The sequence below is a fragment of the Lonchura striata genome, chromosome Z (assembly GCF_050655825.1).
Source record: "Lonchura striata isolate lonStrDom1 chromosome Z, ASM5065582v1, whole genome shotgun sequence".
In the NCBI taxonomy this organism is placed as follows: Eukaryota; Metazoa; Chordata; class Aves; order Passeriformes; family Estrildidae; genus Lonchura; species Lonchura striata.
The window spans coordinates 73,813,000-73,837,866 of NC_140740.1; the positions used below are offsets into that span (position 1 = coordinate 73,813,000).

Consider the following 24,867-nt stretch of genomic DNA (forward strand, 5'->3'; position numbering starts at 1 on the left):
AAAAATCACATTGTATTCTTTATTTAAAAAGTGCACTAGAGATTCTGTAAATAAAAAGTGCTTGTCTTAATAATAAAGTTTGGAGGTAGAACAACTGCTCCAAGTTCTTTTTTCCCCCTTCAGGTTTTATTATAAAAGCACTTAAAAAAACGTCATTTTTTAGAAAAGGGTAAAAACATGATATGCACCTTAGGCCTTGCTGCATCAAATATGAAAAGACTGGCAAAGAGGTACCTTGATTAAAAGCCCTTACTGGTGAGAAAAACAGTCAGACAGTTCACAACTTTTATTGACTGAACACTGGTCTGAGTTTGGCCCTGAAGCACTCGCCCAGCTTGTCCTGTGGGTCTCACAGCCGTAGAGCCAGAAGAATGAAGTTCAAAGATACTTATCAGCACTGGCTTGTGATATCGTTTGCTGAAAAGTAATCAGATACATCAAAACACTCAATAACACAAAACATTCACATTTAAATAGCTCTAGATGAGCTGTAGTTTAAAAACAAATACCTGCAACCTAGCAAACTGAAATACACTTATCAAGAAGGAAAAGAGAAATAATCATTTAACAGCAAAAGGGTTTTTTTCCTAGACTAAACTAAGTATTTAGAGCTTTTGTCACCTCAATCTTATTTCAAGGTTGTTTTGTTTTAGTTTTTTACTATACTGTTCACAATTTTCCCCTGTAGTGCTAATTTAATCATGCCAACTTTCCTTTTGAAGTATTTGCTATGAGGCAGTCCCTGAAAGATCTCTGAAAAGGCTTGCAATTTTATCAAGAATTAGTTTTCTGCCCATAAAACTAGCCACCTTAGTATAATAACAAATAGTCATTTGCTTTTAATCAGGGTAAATTCTGTTCCCTCTCAAATTAACTCAAGACAAATACCTGACTTAAGAGTCTTATTTGCAGAATGGGTATACAGAATATATCTCCAGGGCTGTCACAGTTATTTCATTTTCAGAAGTCAGTTTTTGGTACAGTAGTTCAGGTGCTTTCCTCATCACACTAGTCACAAAATCTGAATCCAGAAATTGTTCTTCATGTAATAATTACCTCACTAAATCGTGAACTCCTAAGAACATACAATTTAAATATTAATTTCTGCTTAGGAACCCAAATTATTGAAAGCTATGTGCAGCAAGCCACATGACTGTGAGTCATAGCAGGAAATGGGGGCCTTTTCTGCTTTTGGTACTGCCATGATGGTGAGTAGACTGAGGGTGCTTGGGAAATTGGGAGGAAACACAGCCAGGATAGGTGACCCAAATGGACCAAAAGGATATTCCAGACCATGTTGCACCAAGCTCAGTGTATAAAGTGGGGGAAAGAAGCAGGAAAGGGAGGGGCATTTGGACTGATGCAGTTTGTCTTCCCAAGTAACCATTTTGCATGACGGGGCCCAGCTCTCCTGGAAATGGCTGAACACCTGCCTGCTCATGGGAAAAATTGAATTAATTCCTTTCTTTGTTTTGCTTGTGTGCATGGCCTTTTCTTTCCCTAGTAAACTGTCTTTTTCTCAATGCATGAATTCTCCAACTTTTACCCTTTTGATTCTTTTCCCAAACTCTCTGGTGGGGGAGCTAGTGAGTGGCTGCTCTCACTTGGGCTTGGCTGCTGCCTGGGGTTAAACCATGACATCTCCTCAGCAGTGCCTTCTACACAAAGACAGTAAGTACCCTTTGCTGTTTTCAACAGGCCTCAAGCCTGAGCTTTGTTTAATACATCTTCAAAAGGTAATTTTTCTTCAAACTATTACCAGATGTGTTGTAATAAAAATACGTGAAGAACATAAATATGCAATCTGATTTACCTGAGTGACTGGATGATGCTTCTCAACAATAACTGAACTCATGGGTGGAACAACTCTCCTCACTGTTAAACTCCTAGAAGCTCTGGATTTTTGTCCCATATCAGCTCGACCTGTGATTCGAGCAGTGATTATTCTTCCTGCTTTCTGTTGTGCAGATGTTATTATTTTTGCCATGGGCTATAAATAAATTAAATACTAATTAGTAAAAATTCTAAACATAATATTTACAATGCTATGTGTTTCTGCTCAGTTTTATTTGCCACATGCCTAAATGGAACATGTGATGTTGCAGGTAGTCCAGTTACATTACACAGGACTGAATTTGCTCCACCTGGCTGCAACCAGGATTACTCCATTTTTTTCTACTTGTGCAATAGTATTTCAAGTAAATTACTTCTGCCCTGAGGGAAGCAAGACTAATTTGATAAAAATCAAGAAGCATGGATAGTTTAGCTTTGCTTGCTGACTGCATGCTTAAGTGACAGCTGAAGGTATTTCCATCATAGTGGAAATCCTTTCTAGAAATGACAGAGCAGATAATAAAAAAGCTCCCATGCATACAAAAATGCATCTTTCTCTGACAGCTGATATCAAACTGTGTCAAATGCAGAAAAGAAAGGAGGGCAGTTTAGCATGAAGCATAGAAAAGGGAATGAGGGAGAAATTTCAAAGAACAGGATAATGAGACAAAGCACTTTCTAAAACAAAACATTATCAAGTCAAACACCGATTGTTCCTGTTGCACTATACCTGAGTGCACTCTTCTAGTCTTCATTTTGCCACACTGCCCTACCTACAAAAAGAATATAAAACTGCTCCTAGAATAAATGAGTTTATGTAACATAAATGAGCATTTTCAAGCTACTGTCTTCATACTGCTCTGTAAACTCTGTGGCAGTGTATTCAACTACATACCTGTGTTGCTCTGAGAAATACAAAAATAGCAACACCCAAACTAATATTCGTTATGATTATGCCCTAAAAGAAGGAAAAAAGTTAACTTTAGCATGTTACCGGTTTTTGAGTTGATGTCACACCAGATCCTGATGTGCTAGTGACGATAACTGGAGAATCAGAATCTAGTCTGGTCTCAGGAGTGCTTGCATGAGCCAGGTGGCTACAAAACTGAAATGAAACCAGAGTTTACACAGAATGAGCACTACTTTCTAGAAAATACAGTTTCACTCCTTAGATAGCCAGTTTTCTGACTATCCCAATTACTCTTTTAATTGTAATGTCTTCGCAGATATTTTATCTCTGGTGTTACTGTCTATTGTCTAATATAAAATTATTTGTCTAAAAACTCTAGAAATAGTGTGAATAACATTTGTTACCATTAGAATGAAAAGTCAGGAGAGAGGCATGCACATCATCTCTGTTCTAACCTGCTCTCTAGCATGATACCATTTTTACAGTGGGAAAGTCCAGAGCAGGTCCAAAACAACTACGCTACTAGATGATGATCTGGCTAAGTTGGTATAAGAGGACAGTAAGTTCAGTTCCCTCAATGTCTGTAAGTGTTACCCCACTAAAAAAGAAGTCTGAAGTCAAGCCAGGTTTTCATCTTTCGAGAGTATATTAAATTCAGGTTTTTGTCCCATTCACACCACCTGCATGTTTCCTTTTAGACCTGGGCTCTCGTAAAAAAAGCCCCAGTCAAGGAATTTCTCTTTTGTCACTAGGAAATACAATTCTGTTCCAGCTACATGCTTACCATGTTTTCCATCTGAAGAGCAGCTGCTGGTGGAGGTGGTGGTGAGGGTTGATTATATTGTGAAAGAGGTGGCCTTCCTGCACCAGTGGGAGCATGATCATTTCTCCTGCTTCCTGTATCTATTATTAGAAACACAAAGTAATGGGATAAGCACATAATCTAGCTAACCCTAAAAGGTGGGGATATGGGAGAAGATCATTTACAACTAAAATTTTAATATGTCTTTGGGATTTCTGTATAATCAAATAAAAAAGAGCAGGATGTTCTTTACAGAGGTAGGTAGGTAGACAAATACAAACATTCCTGTATTTCACCCTATTTTGAGATGCTTATAAATGTTTTTCAAAGGGCTTGTTTCTCTATTATGTCTCAACACCCCTGTGGCACATGTCACCTACTTGTAGTGCAAAAAACTGAGATTCTTCCTACTGCTTGCCAAAACTAAAATCAGTGTGCAAGAGCTGCTCTTATCCTAAGAGACGAAATCCAGTTTAGATAGTAAATTACAAAGGTCATTTGCTCATTACAGGAACTAGAGTGACACCGTGTGGTAGTTGTGTTTGGTGTTTTAATTAGCTGAAATAAGTAGGAAAAATAAAAGGAAGGTGCTTCAAATCTGTGTAATAGATTGAAGATGTCAAGAGTGAAAGGATACCAGAATGTGCATTGTCTACATATCTATGCGTGTACACATACATTAAGCTTAAGCAAAGACAGGACCAATGCACAGTTACAGATCAGTGATCTGATCTATGTTACTGAAGAAAAACTGTATTAGGACTTTTATAAACAAAAAGTTATGAATTCCTGTGGCTTCAGTGTTCCTTTAAATACATGAAGAGGTTAAAATAATCTTAATATACTACTAACTAAAAAAAAAGTCAGCAAATTAGGCAGGTAACTTTAACACCATCAACACTGACACTAAATATTATGAAGCCATCAAGTTTGTGATATATGTACACTATTAATAAATACACTATAATGATATATGATATGTATTTTGCCTGTAGACTGTGTGTATGTTAAATGTATATTAAAATAACTCAATAATAGATTTTTAGAGGTGAAATTCTGCATTTTATGTCCAATGACAGCAGGTGGCACTGCAGTGTTCATATAAATTTATAATTGCTGACTGATTGTGGGACATGGAAGTTTTGATGTCCACAGATCAAAAGACTAGAAACAAATCACAATCATCTTCACGTTTGCAGTCCTCCAGTGTCCTGATCACTGTTCTGCCTGATTAAGAATGCAGATCAACAATTGTTCAACCATATTAAACAATTATGTAACTAACTTCATTAAAACCACCATCTGGTTGTAAGCAAAAGACCGTATGCCTGGGGCAGGGAAGAAGGTGGTACCAGAGGTGGTGGAAGCTGATGACTTGCTTGGGACCAAGGACAAGAGAGTCTGTGAAATGTTATGAAGCCTGATTAAAAAGCATAATAGTGGACACACAAAGAAATTAATTACAGGTATGCTAACATCCAGCACAACAAAATCTTTAGGTGCTGCGCTAGTGAAGACTATCAGTTCGAGCTTCTTAGTAAAAATCAGGCAAAATCTTTGGTCCATGAAACTAAAGGTTTGGGCACAAGTATTATAGAGCTCAATTTTCTTCATTTCCTTACTACTTACTCTCATTTTAATAGATCTACAGAAACAATGCTTTCACACCAGTCAATTAACCTTCATTATTAGGGAGACCTGGTGTCTATTGCATGTTTTTTGAAAACAATAGACAAACAAATAAAAGATAATGCTTCAAGATAGAATAATTCTTAATTAGCAACATAGTGAAAAAGTACTTGGGAAATGCCCTGTAATTTTATTCCCAAACCCAGTATCTTCATGAAATCATTAATTCTTAACCTTCTACAAACACTGATCCTAAATTTTTACTAGCACAGAGCTACTATACTTTGCTAATGTCACATTAATTTTCTAAGCAACTGCACAAATACCATTTATGTTTAACAGGCTTAGACAGCTGCTCAGGAAAGCATCCTCTTGCATGTTCTTCAGGTTTTTATTTCCTCTTCCTATCTACCCTTTTTTGGTGAAGATTTTTTCTAAAGTAGTTCAGAAACTTCTGTGTAAGACTGTTAAATTTAGCAACTGGTAGTTACTTGTCTAAGGCTATTAACCACTGCTGCCACTACAGATGGCTGTTGAGCCACACGTATAGCTGTGGCACTCCTGCTGGCACACCTATTTTCTCTTTGACCTAGGCTGCTGCACGATTATGTTCCCACTGCTATGGACTGTCTGAGAGAGTGATTTCATTACATCTGTAAGCATGTGCAGCTCTCCCCTGTGAAGCTGCACAGCTTTTACAGGTATGCTGCTGATAAAAATATACTGCCATTTCCTGTTCTGGCACAGAGTTACAATTAGAACCTGAGAGATTTGCTTGCCCTTTTTACATTCAAAAGCAGGATTAAGAAAGAAGTGACAGCTGTCTGAGAAAAGCTGATTCATGGCACACTGAGATTCCAGAGTACAAAGCAATTTTCAGGATTTTCTCTTCACTGCTCCATAACCTGGTGTTTTAAGAAGTTGGCCACCTTTGACTTCCTTTTCTGCCTTCAGCTGCAGTTTACCACTCTCCCAGCAATGTGGGATAAAGAAAACATGTTCCTCCTTTCAGCTACAGCTGTATGAAGTCCAGCAACAGTACTTCTCAACATATTCAACAGGATGTTTTAAAGCAATAAAAGTTTACTAAACTCTGTATTGCCAAAAAAATACTCAAAAAAAAAAAAGATAAAAGGAGCTCCATTAAAACAAACAAAAAATCCCAAACAAATCCAACAAAAATGCACACATGCTACCAGATTAAACCTGCTAGTCATACTAACCAGGATCTGGCCTACTGTCCTTGCTTTGAAACATGGTCATTGCTTCCAGATTCAAAGCACACACACCACGCATAAAGGCTTTCTTTATCGTGTCTTCATACTGATCTCTTTCAGTATGCAGTCGCAGAATCTCAGCTCTTGTCATTTCCAAAGCAGCAGTTAACTATGAAACAGAATGAGGAAACAGATGAGGCCTGATTAAAAAGCCTAATAGTGGACACACAATTCACAAAAAAATTTACAACAAAAAATTTACTTCTTACTTCTGAATGCAAACTACAAACATATTCATCAATTACCTTTAGAAATAATTTACTATATTTACAAACATAGAGGTTTTCACTTGAAGATCTCTGCTTCATCAGAGATGAACAGCTCATTGTAGTTTCTTTATAGTACAGCACAATATTAATAATAGAGCATATCAAAGACAAGACTATCCAAAAGGGCTGTCAGACTCAACCTAAGCAGAAATATATGTTGCAAGCTTTTGTCTTTTACAAGTTGGCATTTGGCACAACCCAGATCTCTGCAGAGACATGGGTTCATTCAACAGAAGAGCAAGCATAAGGGTACATTTTCAGCACCAGTCTCTCTTCTCAAGATACTGTAAATAACTAAAAATGCTGAGAAAAGATCAGAGCAAGTTGCTACTTATGGTTTTGTGCTGTTAAGACAAATATGGTAAGCCTGTTCTTAAAATTCTAGGTTTAATTTCTTGCTGAAATACAAAGCTCTTGAAAGTGATGTTTTAAAACTGAATACTTAGTATGCACCAATACACAGGTTGACAATTTCACCTTAAGCTCTGAAAATCTTTAACAACCTTAATCAGCAAGCTAAAGAAAAATCAAACTCAGTTTCAGTCTTTAACAGAATAGCTATTACAGAAAAAAATTACTGTACTCATCATGATCATTCAAAGTAATAATGGTCTTCTATTTCCATTGTCTCCTTCATTAAGGCCTCAAAACACATAGCCCTTACTAACAGAATGCTGTTAGAAAACAAATGGCATTTCCATTAGTAGGCAAACAGATTTGCCTTATTTCAGGAAAGTACAATTTATTTCATCTATGCAGGCAGACTTGTGACATTTTATATGAGATGCAGGAAAAAAAAAGGCATGTCTGAAAACAAAACAGCGATCTTACATTCAGATCTTCTTGCATACTTGGGAGCTCTGTTCTACTGGAAAATACTTGTGTTTGTTAGGTTTGGTCAGAAAGACATACTTGGGAGAAACAGGGGTTGGGAGTCAAAGAGCAAGAGAAGGAAAAAAAAAAATTGATTTTACCTCTGCAATTTTTTCTTCACAATCATTGGCAAGCTGAACACACACATCTTCTGCCCTTAACTGACAGGCTCTTGCTACGTTGTCTTTCCGTCTTTCTTCACTAACAGAGTGCCATGCGGCCCACGCTTTCTTCATCAAAGTTGTCTGGAAATGTCTATCTGCCATTCTAATTGCATATTCCTTGGGAAGTGAGTACAACCACATCATACAAAAGTTGAGGGTTGTTAAAAAGTTCAGTACTCTCCCGCGGACGATTGTTTTACACATTATTACAAAGACCACAGTAGGAACTCTTTAAGTGAGTTACAGGTCCTGCAGTGAAGTGTTACAAGCAGTGTCAGCAGCTCAGTGTTGCCTCTGCACTTGTGCCATGGCACATTACCATCCTCACCATGAGAAACTTAATAATAAAAGTTGTATTTGTGAACTCCTAGGCTACACACAACAGTGGTCTTATTCAAACCAGTTTAATGACACACAAACAACAACCTCACGTACACAGTATAAAGAGACATATGAAGCCATTTGTTGGGTATGTGGCACATTTGGATTCACTGCGGGAATCATATAGATTGCACAAAGATTGCAGATAAGTTATTGTAAAACATATTTTGAATAAATTTAGACTTCAGGATTGTTTAAAAACTACTTTAAAACAACTGTATTATTCTACTCTATTTCAAAATAGTCAGCAGACAACAGTTTTTTTCCCATTCCAGAGAGAATTCTGACAGCAACATTCCTTTTAGAACTGATCTTTTCAAACTGTTATCTGATATTTTCAAACACATCAAAATAGAAACACCATGATTTCTTCAAACTGTAACAGGAACTGCAGCAGCTCTGACTCTTTCGGATTCAGAGGTTTAATTTTCACTGCATTTTGATTTTGTGCACATACCTCTTGTTTGGCTTTAACGTGGTGAATCCGCCACTGTGTAAACGCTCTCAACAACACTGCTCTCTCCTTCTGCTTTTCTAATGCTCGGGTCAAGTTGATAATTACCTGCAAAAATATTAATTAATTATATTTCAATATCTATGATCACTGTAAGATCAAAAAGAATGTACTTTATGTCTCAGTTATTTTTCATTTAAAGCACTTGCTTTTAACAGATGCTTTCTACTGAAACTTCCCCTTACTCTATAATCAAGTAAGAAACAATAATCAAGAGTTTAAATGAGAAGTAAAATTCCTGTGGCTTTGACACTCAGATTGTGGCACATCTATTGTGTAGTTTTACGAGAAAATCAACTGAATTGTTATTTCTGGTGATTTCTGAGCTACTTTCTCATAATTAAATGTTACTGTAGCATAACCTTAGAAGAACCTCTTATTTCAAAGAGAATTTTAAAAAATCAGAAACATTTTTATTAGAATGCTTCACTTGTTAGAACAGAATAACAAACTAATTCGTTGCTATAAGCCAGAAAAATCGTATTAAAAATTGCTACTCTCTTTAAAAATTCTCATGAAATATACTATATAAGCTCATAGCAATTAAAACATTTGAGAGGCAAGATGTCATACTGCATAGAGAGTGCAATTGGGGACTTTTACCAGCAATCTCTAAAATTTAAGGAGTACACATAAACAGCTGAGTTTCCCCAACTGAAAAGTAAGCCAGGGATGATGCAAATTTGGTAGACCAGATCTGAATACTGCTCTCAACTTCTTAAGCCAGATTCTGCCATCAGCCATATATTAACAACTCCAATGGTCAACAGTGACCTATCTTGGGACTTTGGGGAATAATGCAAAGTTATTTTAACTACTGCATAAGTATTTTTGAGAACAACTTTTTATGACAATACATGCAACCATATGTTAACATCATATTGCATTTGTTACAAGTAATAATTATTGAACATACATCAATGAAAAGAATAATACCTAAAATTAAAATAGAAAACAAATTAAATTGACAGATTAATTACTTTTGTTGAAAAAGTATCATAAAAATCAATTTTCAATGCTGCATACATACTGCTACACACTAGAACTCTTAGCCTATTTTTGTTAATTAGCATATTTTTGCAAATAAAAAGCTTTTAAGATTTTCAATGTGAAATAAGAATCAAAAACTTGTAATATTTGTGAGGCTGATGGACCTTTGTCTATGTCCTTATCAGGATAGCACAGATTTCATAATTATGGAATGATATGCGGAAGCACTGCCACCTTCCATTCAGGTGATAACAATAGTAATTTTCTATTCAAATGTTGTTTTTTTTCTTTCCCTTAAAAATAAAACTATAAAATCAGCTGAATAAATAATTTATTTGGCAGCAGAAAAAGAAATAGAACTTCCAAGGTATCATTGAGAATTATGGCACATTAAATATGACTGACATGGAATGATATCCAACAGAATTAGATGTTTGAAAGGTATGGGTTGAAAAACAGTACTAGTTACATGGCACAATACAAGAACAAGGTACTAGTTATATATGGTACAGGACTAATCCAGTTATTGTAATGTTACAATACTTACATTTGCTTGGTCTGTAAGATTAGTCTGTTTTCCAAATGAACAGAGAACACTATCTTCACTCGCATTTTAACTTCTGTAATGTATGTTTTTTGAAAATGTACATAGGAATTAGAAACCCAAACCCAAACAAAGTGTTCTCAAGTACTAGGTGGTATGTTCAGGGTAGCAATAAGAAAACTCAGTTATGTTGTGTGATTGCAAAACTGCCAAGATTTTATATCCACTTTCACAGTTTCAGTTAATTTTCAGGTTGCAATGTTGTCAGCAGGAAAGTGTAAACCAGAGACTGCAAATGAAATAAATGAGAAATGAGAGCAGACTCTAGATTTAAGAAGTAAACAATGCAAAATATGCACATATGATGTGTTTTCATTGTTAGTAGAGACAACTCTATTAGCAACCATGATTATTTTTCTACTATACCATGTGAATGCATTCTTTACTTCTCTATGTTACTTGCTTCAAAAAAAAAATCTCGTTCAAAGAGATGGACCAAAAAAATTAGTGTAGACATTTTTGAGCAGATAGACTGTTAAAATATGAAACTGAGTTACTACCTCATCTTTCCTGCTAATAGAGATTTCATAAGTATGAAGTAACTCTTTCAGGTTTTCCATCTCATTCTGCAGTTGCTTCACTTGTGTGGCATGTTTCTCTTTCTCTTGTCTCATTTGAAGCTTGTGATGTTGAATCAAATTAAGTTCCCAATTTTTCAGTTCAGTCAGAATATTTGTCTGAAAAGTTAAAAGGATGACAGTAATGCAGTGAATTTAAACCATTCCCTCCTCTCTATTATTTTAATATTAAAACCCTTAGCAATTAAGGAGACACAAGTATTTGCAGTGATACCTTCATTACACAGGCTGTGTACAGCTGTATTACCAGACACAATGAACTATTGATATCTGAACATCCCTAATGGAGACAGTTATTCCAAAATATTTTTTAAAAGATAGATATTCTGTGCTACATATGCTTATGTGCAATCACACTGCAACTTCTCCTGCACTAACTCTACAATACAATGATATCTGTGAATGATTTTTAAGGATTCCATACAATGTAAATACCTTAAAACTTCCGCTGCAGAGATCAACTATATTTTCTATTTGAGTGACTTTTCCATCTGGTGAAGTTAATTCAGTCACTGTGGTTTTGCTCACTTCTCTTGGATCATGTGTGGAAGAAGTTGTTTCTGGAAGACCAGGTTGTTCCATACCAGCCTGCTTCATTGATGTTGAGACTGAAAATTAAAAAAGAGAATAAGAAACAACACTCTGGCAAAGCTGACTGGTCCACATTCTAGATGGAAGTTAGAAGACAAGCATTAGTAAAAAGGAAATAAAATATTTATGACATCAGAAACTTCCTTTTCCCACATAAGAAAAACCAATCCAATTCTAATACATGATTCCTGGACACGTATATTTAAACTGACAATCCTATTATAACATTAGTAAATTCAAAAGTAGTGCTCCTTTAAAATACAGTATCTTAATATAAGTTAATTTGAAAAAGAATGATCACGGCAAGCACTAAAAATACAGCCTAAGAATAAAATAAAAAATACTAGAAATACTAAAATTACTAAAAATAACATCTCTAAGTAAAGGCTTCTTGACAGTTAACATCTCAGATCAACAATCTACAAAGTGCTGCCTTTTTTCTCAATGAGCCTGTAAACACCTGAGGTCTGTGGTGTTCCTTTACAAATTCACAAATTAGCCTATGGATACATTTCAATGTTAATGTGTACCTGCATCAATTTTTCTTAAAGCCTTAAATCTGTTCATCTAATTAGCGTTCAAGCAATTTGAGAAAGGATGTATCTACCATGAATTTATATAATGCCTTATATAATGAATCCTCACTTTCAGGAGTTGTGGCTAGGTACCACTCCAATAAAAGTTAATCCCTGCCCAAATGCTAGTTTGCATGTATTTGAGATGAGAAAAAGTTAATATTTAACTTGTGTGGTAAAATATTGCTTTATATTTAGTTATTCCTCACAGAAAATTTGTTATTTCAGTTGATAATTGAATATAAGAAAATTAGAAAGATGTATTAGTAGTTTCCTGTTAATAACAACAAACACAACAACTTCAAAAAATACTTTTTTTATAAGCAGAGAAAACCTCCAACATTTTAATCTTCACTTCTGAAAACAAATACTGTCTGATGAGAACTATTTTTTGATTCAACCTAGAAGAGATAAGCTTATCTGCCACAAAGCAGTATCTTCAGTGGACACTAGTAAAGTGTGTTTCTGATTATTTATAGCAGAGCTTGATGGTTGATAGGTCTCCTTTCCTAAGGAAATGAGAAGAGCTGTCTGGCTAATACTCTCTACTACAAAACTACTACACTCATTCTCTGAAACAAAAGGGAAATAAGGAAGAACCATGATGCAGAAGCAGTTACAACTGCTTTTTAGTATTTCTCTCAAGGTAATATACAACCACACATCATAAAATTAACATCAGCTTGAGCTAAAGGAGTGCCATCTAATTCTAAATGTCCTACCCTATTACAGAAGCAGAAGACCATAAAAAGATTATTCCCCATCACAGAGTAGATTAAAATCAGATTTTAGTCATTATTTCTCTTGAAAATGACAGAAGTGTTGCTAAAGTAGTGGCAGAATTTGAATACCTGTTGCTTCTAAAACTCTATATGTGACATGCCAGACAGATGATCCAGATTACGTGAAATACACCTAATTTCTGTGATGAAGAATCTGGCTGGCATCTGACAATAAAATTATCTGGCACTCTTACCATTGCCAAATATTCACAGTTCTGTCCTTCACCACTTTTCCCCATTCCTGCATGTCACTCCTTCTTTCTGTTATGATGTGAAATGCATAAAGATTTGTTTTTATTTTCATACTTCTACTACTTGGTTAGATTACAAAGATACCCTACACAGCACAGTTTGCAAGATCCCTTCCAAAAGAAAAAAAACCAAAAAACCAAAACCCCCTGCAAAAACAAAACAAAACAAACAAACAAAAAAAACCAAAAACAAAACCAAAAAAAACCAAAAAAACCCCACCCAAAACCCAACAGAACAAAATGTAACCAATCAAAACAGGATATTAAAACAGACTGATAACTGCCATAATCTGAGAATCACAGTATTACTAGTTCATCACTCCCTTCCTCTTAATCTTCCCTTTGGACAGATTATCCTAACACAGCTTTCATTTCTCTCATTTACCATAGGATGTATAATATCTTCATTGAATCCACCAAGTGTATATATTACATGTTTATAACATCTTATGAAATTCATCTTGGCCTTCCAGCATTGCCATAATTTTCTAGCTGTACACACATTAATTTCTTATTTCTAATGATCTCCTTCTGTCACCTCTATTCCTTCCATACGAATTATATGATGTCATTCAGTTACAGTGCGCTAAGGTATCAAGGATACTGGAACTATTTGGATATGGTAAGTATAGAAATGCACTATATTAAATAACCTCCACATGCATTTACTCCATCTCTAGATGGAGGTAATGAAATTAGCTGTTTATCCAGATGTCTGTTACTACTGTTGAGCTTTTCTGTGTTGTTCTCATATCTGACTTTTTCTGCTTTTATTAAGTAAATAAGCTCTGACATTGTTCTCACACATGGCATACTATTAGTGGCCCAAGCTGAGTACAGCAATTTGTTAAAATGTTCTAAGAAGTTTAATGGATATATATTGAGGACTGGCAGGCTTGAAGAGAAGCATTTTTTTCCACTCTTTGGGTATGACTCATCATTGCACATCTCTGCAACAAATATTTTACTGCTCCAGTCTTAGTAATTTTCAAATTTAATCAACTAAACTGATAACAAGAACAGGAAATCAAGTTTTATGTTTCAAAGTTTAAAAACATTTGGACACTGAACTGAACTGAATAATACAGAATGTTCATTCCAATTACTTTTCTTATTTCACTGAAAGCTGTTAGGGAAGATACCATGTATACTTAAATTTTCTGCAAATAGAGACTATGACTAATCCATCATAATGGCAGCATCCAGACCAAAGAATACTTCATAACCAAAACTTCATTTCAGAAGGCATCACATGGCATTAAAAACTCTGTTGGTCCCAATACTATCACATGGAGAAGGAGAAAATACATTGTAAACTTGAGAAGCTCTGCACAACAGCAAACTTTCAGATTTTAACTCCATACTCAGCACATTAATTAGTTTTGTTTTACAGTTATAGAACACTAACCCAATAATTTATGATTTCGTTAGTTTAACACAGTAGCAGCTTTAGAGGCAAATGACAAAAAGCTTGATTTTTAGCATGAACAAGCAAGCAGTGCCAAAAGATTGGAGTTTAATAAAAAAATTGTGTTCTTCAGAAAAAAAACTGATAAACAATCCCGCCTGATCAGCATTAGAGGCAGAGTATTAAGCTTGAATTTAAGCATTAGAGGTATAGTATGAAACTTGAACAGTTTGCTCACTGTTCATTCAAAGTCATATTATTACCATAATAAAAAAAGAAGGAATTCTGAGGGCATTAACATTGTGGCCAACCCTACTTCAATACATAATCACCACCAATCAGTATCAGTGATTATATAGCAGGGTTCCAGATTTTGATCAGATCTTTTACTAAAAGTTGAAAAAACCTTTAGTACAGCTAGATTGTTTCCAGCTGTATCTCTAGGAGGTATGACCCATGTCTCTCCCAGACTGAGAAGACATAGTGATATTTTCAACAGCAAACAGATATTTTGATAAAGTAGCAAAGCAAAGGAAACTTATTTATAGCATGTAATTGAGAGAAGCAGGATGAGTGTGTAAATATTCTTCTTGTCTCTTGTGTTCTCTGGGAAGTTCAGAAGCACCTTCTTTATTATCTTTAATCAATGTTTTTTCCATTTTGAAAAGAACAGATGAATTGTATTTTGCAGGGTGCTGCCTTTTGCAAAGACAATAAATATCTGAGAGGTTCCTTGTAATGAGCAATACAACTCTTTTAATGAGAACTACAATGCAAAATTTTGATCACCATTAAGTATAAGACTATTTCTTTCCCCTGTTTCATGACAATTAACAAGAGCTCGCAAATGACTATTCTAATTTGATAACACCAGGCAAATTAAAAAGGTAACACTGTTCAAATACTTCAAAAGAAGCAACCAAGGGAATGGAATTTTGTCCTCTCACTTCTATGGCCATAAAAAGCATCAAAGATCTGACAGGCTACATGTTTAGCCCCATGAAGTGGTTTGACATTGGCTGGATGCCAAACTGCAGACACCAAAGCTGCTCTTTCACTCACTCTGCAGCTGGACAGGGAAGAGAAAATATAATGAAGGGTTCATGGGTTGAGATAAGGACCACTGAGATCACTCATTAAATACCATCATGGGCTAAGCAGGCTCTAATTAGAGATATGAATTGAATTTATCACTAAAAAAATGAGAGCAGGATGAGAAGTAAAATAAGATCTTAAAACACCTTTCCCACATCTGTCTCTCCTCAGCTCTGCCTCCTCCCCCAGTGGCACACAGAGACAGGGAATGGAGGTTATGCTCAGCTCCTCACACCTTGTTCCTGCTCATGGAGAGGAATCTTTCCCCTGCTCCAACATGGGAGACAGTTCTCCATGAACTTCTCCAACATGAGTCCATGCCATGGGCAGCGCTCTCTGTGAACTGCTGCAGTGTGGGTGACTCTTCCATGGGGTGCAGTCCTCCAAAGACAGGCTGCTCCAGTGTGGGTCTCCCACGGTGTCACAAGTCCTACCAGGAAAGCTGCTGCAGCATGGGCTCCTCTCTCCACAGGTCTGCAGGTCCCTGCTCCAGTGTGAGCTTCCCATGAGGTCACAGGCTCCTCTCAGACATCCACATGCTCCAGCATGGGTCTGTCTCCTCCATGGGCTGCAGGGGCATCTGAGCTCCAGTGCCTGGAGCAACCCCTGTCCCTGCTTCTCCAGTGACCTTCGTATGTATAGAGTGTTCCTCTCACAGCTCCAGCAGCTGACATTAACTGCTCCACAAATCAAGAGCTTTGCAAGTGTACTTGAATCCTGACAATCTGTAACTTATGACTGATCAGCAATGGAAGAATATTGAAGAAGAGGAGGTAACATTGAAGAAGAGATAAACACTGCTCATGGAGCTCTGGGAAGAATACAGGGAGTGGCCACAGCTGTTTTAAAGAAAGCTGAAGTTATCTCAACACAGGAAGGGGCTCTGGGTGGCCTTTGTTTTCCATAAAAGACTGCACCAGTTGAGTGGATCAACTGGTTGTGTAAGTGGCCTTCCTTAACTGAGAACTCTGAATGCATTTCTGGGCCACTCAGACAAGCATGGCTCAAGCCAGTGAAAACAGTACCAAAATGAAGCAACCAGCAAAATGACCTTTCAACATAGCTATGGACTTGAGCTGGCTTTAACCTACACGAACTGTCACAGCAACTGGGGAGAGCTTGTGTCATGATAGTTGATATATACAGAGACTGGCAGCAGGAGTCCCAGCTGCACTGCACTCATTCTGCTTGTGCTGTAACTGTTTCCCTAAGTCCCACTCAGATTTTGGCTCACACACGGCTCTTGCTAAGGCCTGGTGTATCCTAGGAGTGGTGCCATGAGGTCAAGGCAAGGGCAGCAGGTAGGCAAAATATGATTGACAGAAGTGCTAAAGGTTATTACGCAGCTGTCTCACCTACCACTTGCTATCTTCTGCAGTCTTAATCCTTCCACACAGATTGTCTAGCAGTCGCTTTAGAATTTAAAAACTTAAATAGTATCGACCAAACTTTCAAGTTGGAGGGTATAAATATGTCACTTGTTCTTCTAAACAGTAGACATAAAGCCATCCACAAAGGTTATAAAAGCAAACACAGAAAGATAGTTTTTAAAGTCAGTTTTTCCTGATTATGCTTAACTTCCTAGAAAATAAATAATGCAGGTGTATGTGTTTTCTATTTCTTCTGAACCAAAATTAACAGCAAAGCAAAATTCTCAATCTAGACACTAGTGACAGAAGCAAACAAAACAATCAAAAATATCCATGTTACTAATGCATCACAAGACGCTAAGTTTAGTGTCTTGTGATGCATTAGTAACACGGATAAATAAAATACCAAGCAAAAAAATAAAATCAGAATAACAGGATCGAACTTAAAAAGTAAGAATGACATTCATGCAGTGACATGATTAGTCACTACACAAAGCCCTTTTAAGGTAATTCTCCCTTCCATTGAATCATTGTTTCTATATGCATTTCTCTATCACAGCCGTACCAGCTGGAGCAAAATCAGCTGTGACCCTTTAAATTCAATGAAGCATACTGTAAGTAAGGGTACCCCTTTTTCTGTTATTACATCAACCATCTTGAAACATCTGCATCACAAAACACAATGAACTGTCAGCACATCAACACTGTCATCTGAAAGTGATGACTGAAAGAGAACCCTTCAGGGTATCTTTCTACACCTCTTGTGCAAAATGAAAATTTACTACAAATGAGGTGCATGTATTTTTCAAACTAAAGCTATTAAAGTTGTATCATGGTTCTTGTAAGCTCAACACATAGCCTTGGGCATACTACCTGGATTACTACGATGACTGGATTCATCTGTTAACCTGGAAACTCTGTCAGGTGGTCTCTGTTCTGAGGCAGGGTCTGGCAACTTTGAGACACACTGTTCAAACTTCGAAGCCATTACAGTAAAATGAAACAGCTCTTTATATTCATCCTGTTGCAAAGTGGTGACAAAGAATTATAAAACTACAATTACATGTATAAAAATTAGGCATATGTAAAAAGAAGTGCAAATTATTTTCTATAATTTTGAGAGGTTTATTTTTGTTATTAGAGTATTTCCCCTAAAGTTGCAAAAGAGAGTTGTTTTCCTACAATGACTATAATAATTTAACTTTCTCTTATTTAATGTCCATATTCCTTCTGGTTACAACTATATGTATGCACTGTAATAGTCACACAGAAAGACTCTGCGAGATTCAGCATTGGATACTATAATAGGCATCTAAAACAAGAACTGGAAAAAATCTGCTGTCCCAGATCATGTAAGTTATTAATCAGCCCTTATTCTTTTTAATCACTACTAGTAGTGCTTCAAAGAAAAACATGTATTTTTATAGCCATGACAAAGATACTACTGAACACAGTCACACTTCACACTGTAACATTACAATTTCTTTGGTGGAAGTTGTAAAGCCAATCATCAAAAGAGATTTGATTATACACAATTTTGTTTAGAGTGGATATAATTATCCTCACCTTATATTATTTATTTTTAAAATTCTACAAGTATACAGAATGTGTATATATAACTTAGAAAGAAGCTTTCCTATTAAGAAGCTATAAACCTATCTAACTGGTATGTGGCATCACACTACATACCAAAGTAAGCCAATTAATATCTTTTGAAACCTCCTAATGAAACAGATTTTCAGCATGAGTTCATTGTGTTCATTGTGAAACCGTAAACAATCTGTATTATAGCTTAAACATACAATCTAGTAATTAAACAAATACCAGTTACTTACTAAAACAAGTAAAATCTACTAATTAAAGATTGGGAAAACAAAGCCCATTGGAAAATACTAAACCAGGTCACTAGCAGTTATTTTTTCTTCACTTAGTATTGTCATATTAGTTCTGTTCAGTATCCTAATGAGGTCAAACCTCAGAAACCAAGTGTGAATTCAAAAATTAATTTCCTCTTAAACCTGGGGGCAGTTAGAGTGAAAACAATCAATGAAAGGTACCAATTACATGCAATATGTTTTTGTATCTAACAACTGAAAACTCTCAGTGTAACTAGGATATTTTTGTGTGCTTCAACTAATTAGACAATTTAAGAAGCTAAATTTGGATCATTTAATCTGAATTCTAGTTTCCATTTAAATGCCCATCTCCCATCTTCTAATCTATCATGTTCAAAGTAAAAGCCTAAATAAATGTTTATGAATCTATAGAATTAGAAATACGTGATCTATCTTTTGGACATGCAAGTGTGTCATATTCCTTGAAAAAGGTATAGTTAGCTGCAAATCAACAAGTTATCTTTTTTTTCCACAGCCATATCTTTCTAAATGTATACAGTTTAAATTTTATAAGATATCAAAGGAAGAAAACAGATCTCTTTAGATCTGTTACTCAATCAGGAACTACATGGAACCACACAAAACTCCCTGCAGCAAAATCTCAGCTTGGTAAAAAAGCAAATATTAGCTTTAACTAATAAAAATTAAATGATTCTGCAGAAGATGTTAGATTACATCTCTGTCTTCTTCTAAGAGATCATGTAACCAAATAGCAACTTAAATTCTTCCCAACAAAAAAGTTAGCTGCCTCCATGATAATTTTAGTCAATTCAAAGGACCTAGCAGGTTAAATGTCAGATGCAAGTGGGTGTCTCATGTTGAGTCACCCAATTTATTCATTATCACACAATCTGTCCTACTATAGAAATGCCTAACATTCAAAATTCACATATCAGCACATATCAAGCTATGTCAGGAAATTTCTTTCAAGTTCTAACTCTTTTATTAAAGCTCAGACAATAATCCAATCTGTACAGGAATATGAATGTTTACGTGCCAACAAAGTGTCAATAGACAGCATCCAGTGACAAATCTGTAAATAAATTATTATAAATTACAATATTATAACACTGTTGAAATGAAGTTTAAAGGCAAATATTAAAGAAAGCACAGTATCCCTGTTGTAATCAGAAACTTAGACAGAAAAAAAAATCCTGGAGACAGCAGTGGGAATATGTATGGAAACACTGAGTCATTAAGTGTATTACCTCAATCTTAAATACTCCATAACAAGTATGCTGCAACTGGAATGCAATATTGACCAGTATATTTAAAATAAAACCATAATATAATTAACAATATATCTTTGGTTTATTATTGTAGTTGTGCTTTAAACAGAACTTTCAAGCTGCTCTGTCAACTGCAAACAATTCTGTTCATGTAAAAACTAGAGGAATATAATTCTATGACCTGAAGGTCTGTGGAATTTTGACTATTTAATGCCTTGGTTTTGTAGAAGAAAACATAGTGATGCAATGGACAAAAGGCACAAAAAATCAGATATTTTTGATAATTATTTTCTATTTTTTAAAATTAAAATCTACAGATACTGCAAAGGATTGTAGTCAAGGTTACAAGACAATATGACAAGAACAGATTGAATCGATAAAGTCTTGCATAACAATTATAAGTAATGGAAATTCTCTAAAAGCCAGTGGATTTCTCTGTAAGGAAAAAGTAATAACCTGGTCTCTATCTAAAAGCAACACATCAAAAAGGCCCAAACAAACAAAAGAGAACAGACCTTCCAAAATTATCTAAATGGAGTATTTACCTGTCAACATTCATATTGATCAGCTGTGACTTCAGTGCTGTTCTTTTTCAACAGTAACAAACTCCTACCAGGGGTAGCTTTGGGCTTGTCTAGTTTGGAGAAAAGGAGACTGAGGGGCCTCATTGCTCTGCACAGGTTCCTGGGCAGACGAAGTGAGATGTCCATATCATCTCCCTGGGACCCAGTGATAGAATGAGTGGGAATGGTTCAAAATTGTGTTGGGGAGGCTAGATTTCACATTAGGAAGCATTTCTTCACTGAGAGGGCAATCAAACACTTGAATGGGCTTCCCTCCCTGGGGAGACTGTTTGATGCCACAAGCCTGTCACTGTTTAAGAGGCATTTGAGCAATGCCCTCTAATAACAAGGTTTAACTTTTGCTCAGTCACAAAATGGTCAGGCAGTTTGGCCAACGATTGATATAGATCACTTCCAACTGGAACTATTCTTCACCAGACACATTCTCATTCACAAAACAGTCACTCATTAATATAAGTTTATCATTCTCTACAAGGTGGCCTTAGAGCCTCTGTCAATCCACCAGGTCATAACAGAAAATTCTGGTCCTTCAAAATTTGTAGCATGATGCTTCTATCTTGTTCTCTGACTACAAAAAGCATTGGAAACACAGATCCATTACTATTCCTAAACAAAGATTATTAAAACTTATCCATGAGATAAAAGCACAAATAGAGAAATATATGAACTGCAGAAATGAATTGCCCCTAAAAATCTTGTTTAAAAGGTACAAGTCAATCCAAACGGTAAAAAAAGGAAGAAGAAAACCCCTTAATTAAACAGCGCTGCTGCTGTACATGCCTATTTCACCATGTGACAAATGTGGAAATGCACTGCCACAGGGCAAGGTAAATAACAAAACGTATTTTTGCCAAAACTGTCCTGGTTTGGACTGTACCCTACCAAAGGAAATAACACACAATCTACTATGCAAATAGGAATAACCAGTTATTAAACTATGGAAACCTCTTGCTTTCAAAAGAATGGTACAAATGATACTTTATCCAGTATCATTGCATCCTCTTGAAAGCATGATGGACACAGAAAAGGCAATCCTCAGTATTACAGTTGCAGAATGTCCTAATGTATTTGATGCAAATAGTTAAAAAAAACAAAACAAAAAGCAATAATTTCCTTTCTGTAATTAACTTGGCCATAATACTACTCCAATGGAAATAAATCCATTTAAGAAATTCAGTTTTTACAAAACTGAATCATGGGGAAAGCCTAAAATATAGTTACTCTTCATCTCTCAAAAGTCATGGGTTTCTATCCTACTGTGACAAATTCTGGCTTCTTGATAGGACTTAACACAAATAAAAAAATAACACTAGGGAAAAAAAAAGGTAACAAAACTACCTATTTTACTTGCAGCTGATCAAACTCTAAAGATTAGGTAAAATTTTTTACATAAATTTCTTGTGAAATACAAAAAAGTGTACATATTTTAGTATCAGTATTTTTGCAGTCTACTTTGCTTCATTTCACTAATATTTTTATTATTTTCCTGTATATTTAAAATATAAAAAAGATGCACATTTAGTTAGATTTCTGCAAATAAAATGTCATGACAGTAAATCAAATTATATTGCCTCTGTCGCACCTGAGAATCTGAAGAAACAGAACTGTCCTGAACACAGTCATCTGGGAAAACTGGAGTTGTGCTTTTCTTCTCATCAGATGACATTCTGCACAAAGTATTTCTATAAAACAGTAGAAGCAGAACTTAATTTTTCAGTTTTAGTACGTAAGCATATATTCATCAACATTTTCCCCAGAAATAGATTCTGCTGTAACAACTGGATCAATGCCCATTCTGTGCACTTAACTGATTGAATAGTCCAATAATCCTGGAAACCATACTCAAACCATACTCAAAACAATGGAAATATTTTCACTAACTTATAAGACAAAAAGGAAAGACTCCAAAGCAACAATATCAGTTGTTGCAGTTACAGATACAGATATACCTCCTGTGTCAATCTCTCATTTTTTATTCACACCGTATTGCCTTTTAGTTTATCAGGCTGTTTCAGTACAAAATTCCTACAGAGCAACATAAGAATGCATAAAGCTACACTGTGCCCACCCACTACATGACCTCAACCATAGCCCAAGGTAAGATAGTACCCTGAACACTCCTGTTCAATACCCTGAATCTTACTGGTCAATATCAGTGTCCCATCACTTTTTTTGAGTTTCAGGCCCAGGAAGATGAACAGATATGGAAGGACAAGTAATATCTAATGTTCAATAAATGTCAGTAATTCCAGCAATATCTTAGCAATACACTGAGGCATTCTTTGAATATTTGGGAAGTAGGCAGTGTTGAAGAACTGAAAAGAAGCTTGAAGACCTTGTGTAAGATATATGTATTTCTTAATCAACTACAGCCTTGTATGGGTCCTTCAGTGAAAAACTGAAGCTCTTGTGATAAGATTTGACAGCATAAAGGGAAAAGTACTCTAAAGGATATGGCAGGGGAGGGAAAGATGAAAGGAATTAAAAAATGAGGGGAAACAGTATAAAGCAAGGTGAGTTTGTTAATGAATGAATGGCAGTGCAATATAGGTACCTGATGCACATGAAAGACAATTAGACACATTGACTAAGGAGCTGTCAGGAAAGAAGGCATGCCACCATAAATAACCAGAGGAACTGACTGACTGTACAATGTAGCAAACAACTTGCAAGGAAAATTTATTTTTAGAGAGATCTTTACAACTGTCAATTATAATATTCTTGTTTTTTAAACAGATGCATTTTCTGACAGAAATGTAAATTTTAAGTCGCTAGTTGTACTGTCATAAAACTGGCAGGAATATCCTACTTAAACACCATCAATGTTTCTCAAAGTATCAGAACCCCCACATAGTTCTCTATATAGGAATACAGATAGAAATTAACTAACCTTTTGTTCTTTGAGCTGTTCTATACACTGATTCTTCTGGCAGCATAAAAGGTCTCTCTGCCATGGATATTTATACACCTTTCAGAACAGCAAACTCATTTCTGTGCTGATGATGGATGTTTAAAAAAATGGTATAAAGACAATTTCAAATGCTGAGTTTTTCTGTAGCTCAAGGTTCAAAAGACATGATTACCATCCTGCTGAGACCTCATATACCAACCACATTTTTAAGTACAAAAAATGGAGTCTAATGACGGTTTACTTAGTACTTTTTATTCCTGTATAACTATGTGTAGATGACAGAAGAAATACTACCTTAACCAGCTCAGCCTTTTTCATTGCCTCCTGGTCTGATAATTTTCTTCTTTCCTCTCTCACATGAATTATTCCTGATATATATATGCTTGGTTTTAGCCTCTCTACATAACAAAGCAGGTTTGTACTAACACTCTACCTTCTTTTAGCTGATAAAGTCTTTCAATACCAAAAAATACTTCAGCAATCTTAAAAAGTCAACTTCATATGCTTTCCTACATAGCTTTTCAAATTGTGGATCCTGACTACTCTAAAAACCCTGGATCTATTCAAAGATGTGTGTATGCATTAGTGAAGATCACAAAGAACTAACTATCTAGCACTTTTAGGAATTACATGTGTACTTGCAGCCATAAGTTTGAAATATTGCCAGACCTTCCCTTCTCAGTACACTTCAAAAGAACTAAACGATTGGTTTTTCTGAGAAACAGGATGGCAAATGGAATTCAATGTGAACACAGGTAAGTCCAAGGAAGTTTAAAAGAAAGGTTTTTACTGAAGTTTGTTTAATAACTTAAGACCACTGCTCAGAATTCTGTTTTCAGCTCTCTAAGATCATGCCCCTTACACACAATCAAGTGGATCTAGATCTCTACTTGTCACCGAAACTACTCTCTGGTCTTCCAAAACTCACAAGTGACAAAGCAAAGCGACCCATCACATACAGCTTCCCCTAAAGGCCCTTCACCATCTTAATTGCCCTCCTTTGGATGCTCTTAAATAGAAGAATGGCTCTCTTTTACTGGCACCCAGCACTGCCCCCAGCACTAGAGGTGAGGCTGCCCCAGAACAGAGCAGGACAATCCCCTCCCTTGCCCAGCTGGCCATGCTGTCCCTGATGCCCCCAGGACACAGGTGGCCCTCCTAGCTGCCAGGGCACTGCTGACCCATGTTCAACTTGCAATTGACAAGGATTCACTAGACCACTTCAGTGGGGCTGTTTTCCAGCTTCTCATTTTCCAGTTTTTTGTTACATGCAGGGTTGCCCTGTCCCAGGTGGTTTTTCTGCCCTTGCGGGAAATCAACAGCCCTACTTAATTTATTATTGTCAACAAACT

At 36.0% G+C, this 24,867-nt stretch overlaps 1 protein-coding gene across 1 annotated transcript in view; it reads right to left on the reverse strand.

Annotated features, from left to right (window-relative positions):
• Positions 1 to 5: 5 nt before the first annotated feature.
• POC5 (POC5 centriolar protein) overlaps positions 6 to 24,867 on the reverse strand; it is a 27,788-nt gene continuing 2,926 nt past the window's right edge. The window contains 12 exon segments of the mRNA XM_085565984.1: positions 6 to 384; positions 386 to 417; positions 1,814 to 1,990; positions 2,828 to 2,938; positions 3,528 to 3,646; positions 6,398 to 6,560; positions 7,695 to 7,874; positions 8,596 to 8,700; positions 10,747 to 10,923; positions 11,260 to 11,432; positions 17,770 to 17,917; positions 22,187 to 22,286. Coding sequence (XP_085422110.1) covers positions 240 to 384; positions 386 to 417; positions 1,814 to 1,990; positions 2,828 to 2,938; positions 3,528 to 3,646; positions 6,398 to 6,560; positions 7,695 to 7,874; positions 8,596 to 8,700; positions 10,747 to 10,923; positions 11,260 to 11,432; positions 17,770 to 17,917; positions 22,187 to 22,270 — 1,614 coding nt within the window. The 5' untranslated portion in view covers positions 22,271 to 22,286 and the 3' untranslated portion in view covers positions 6 to 239.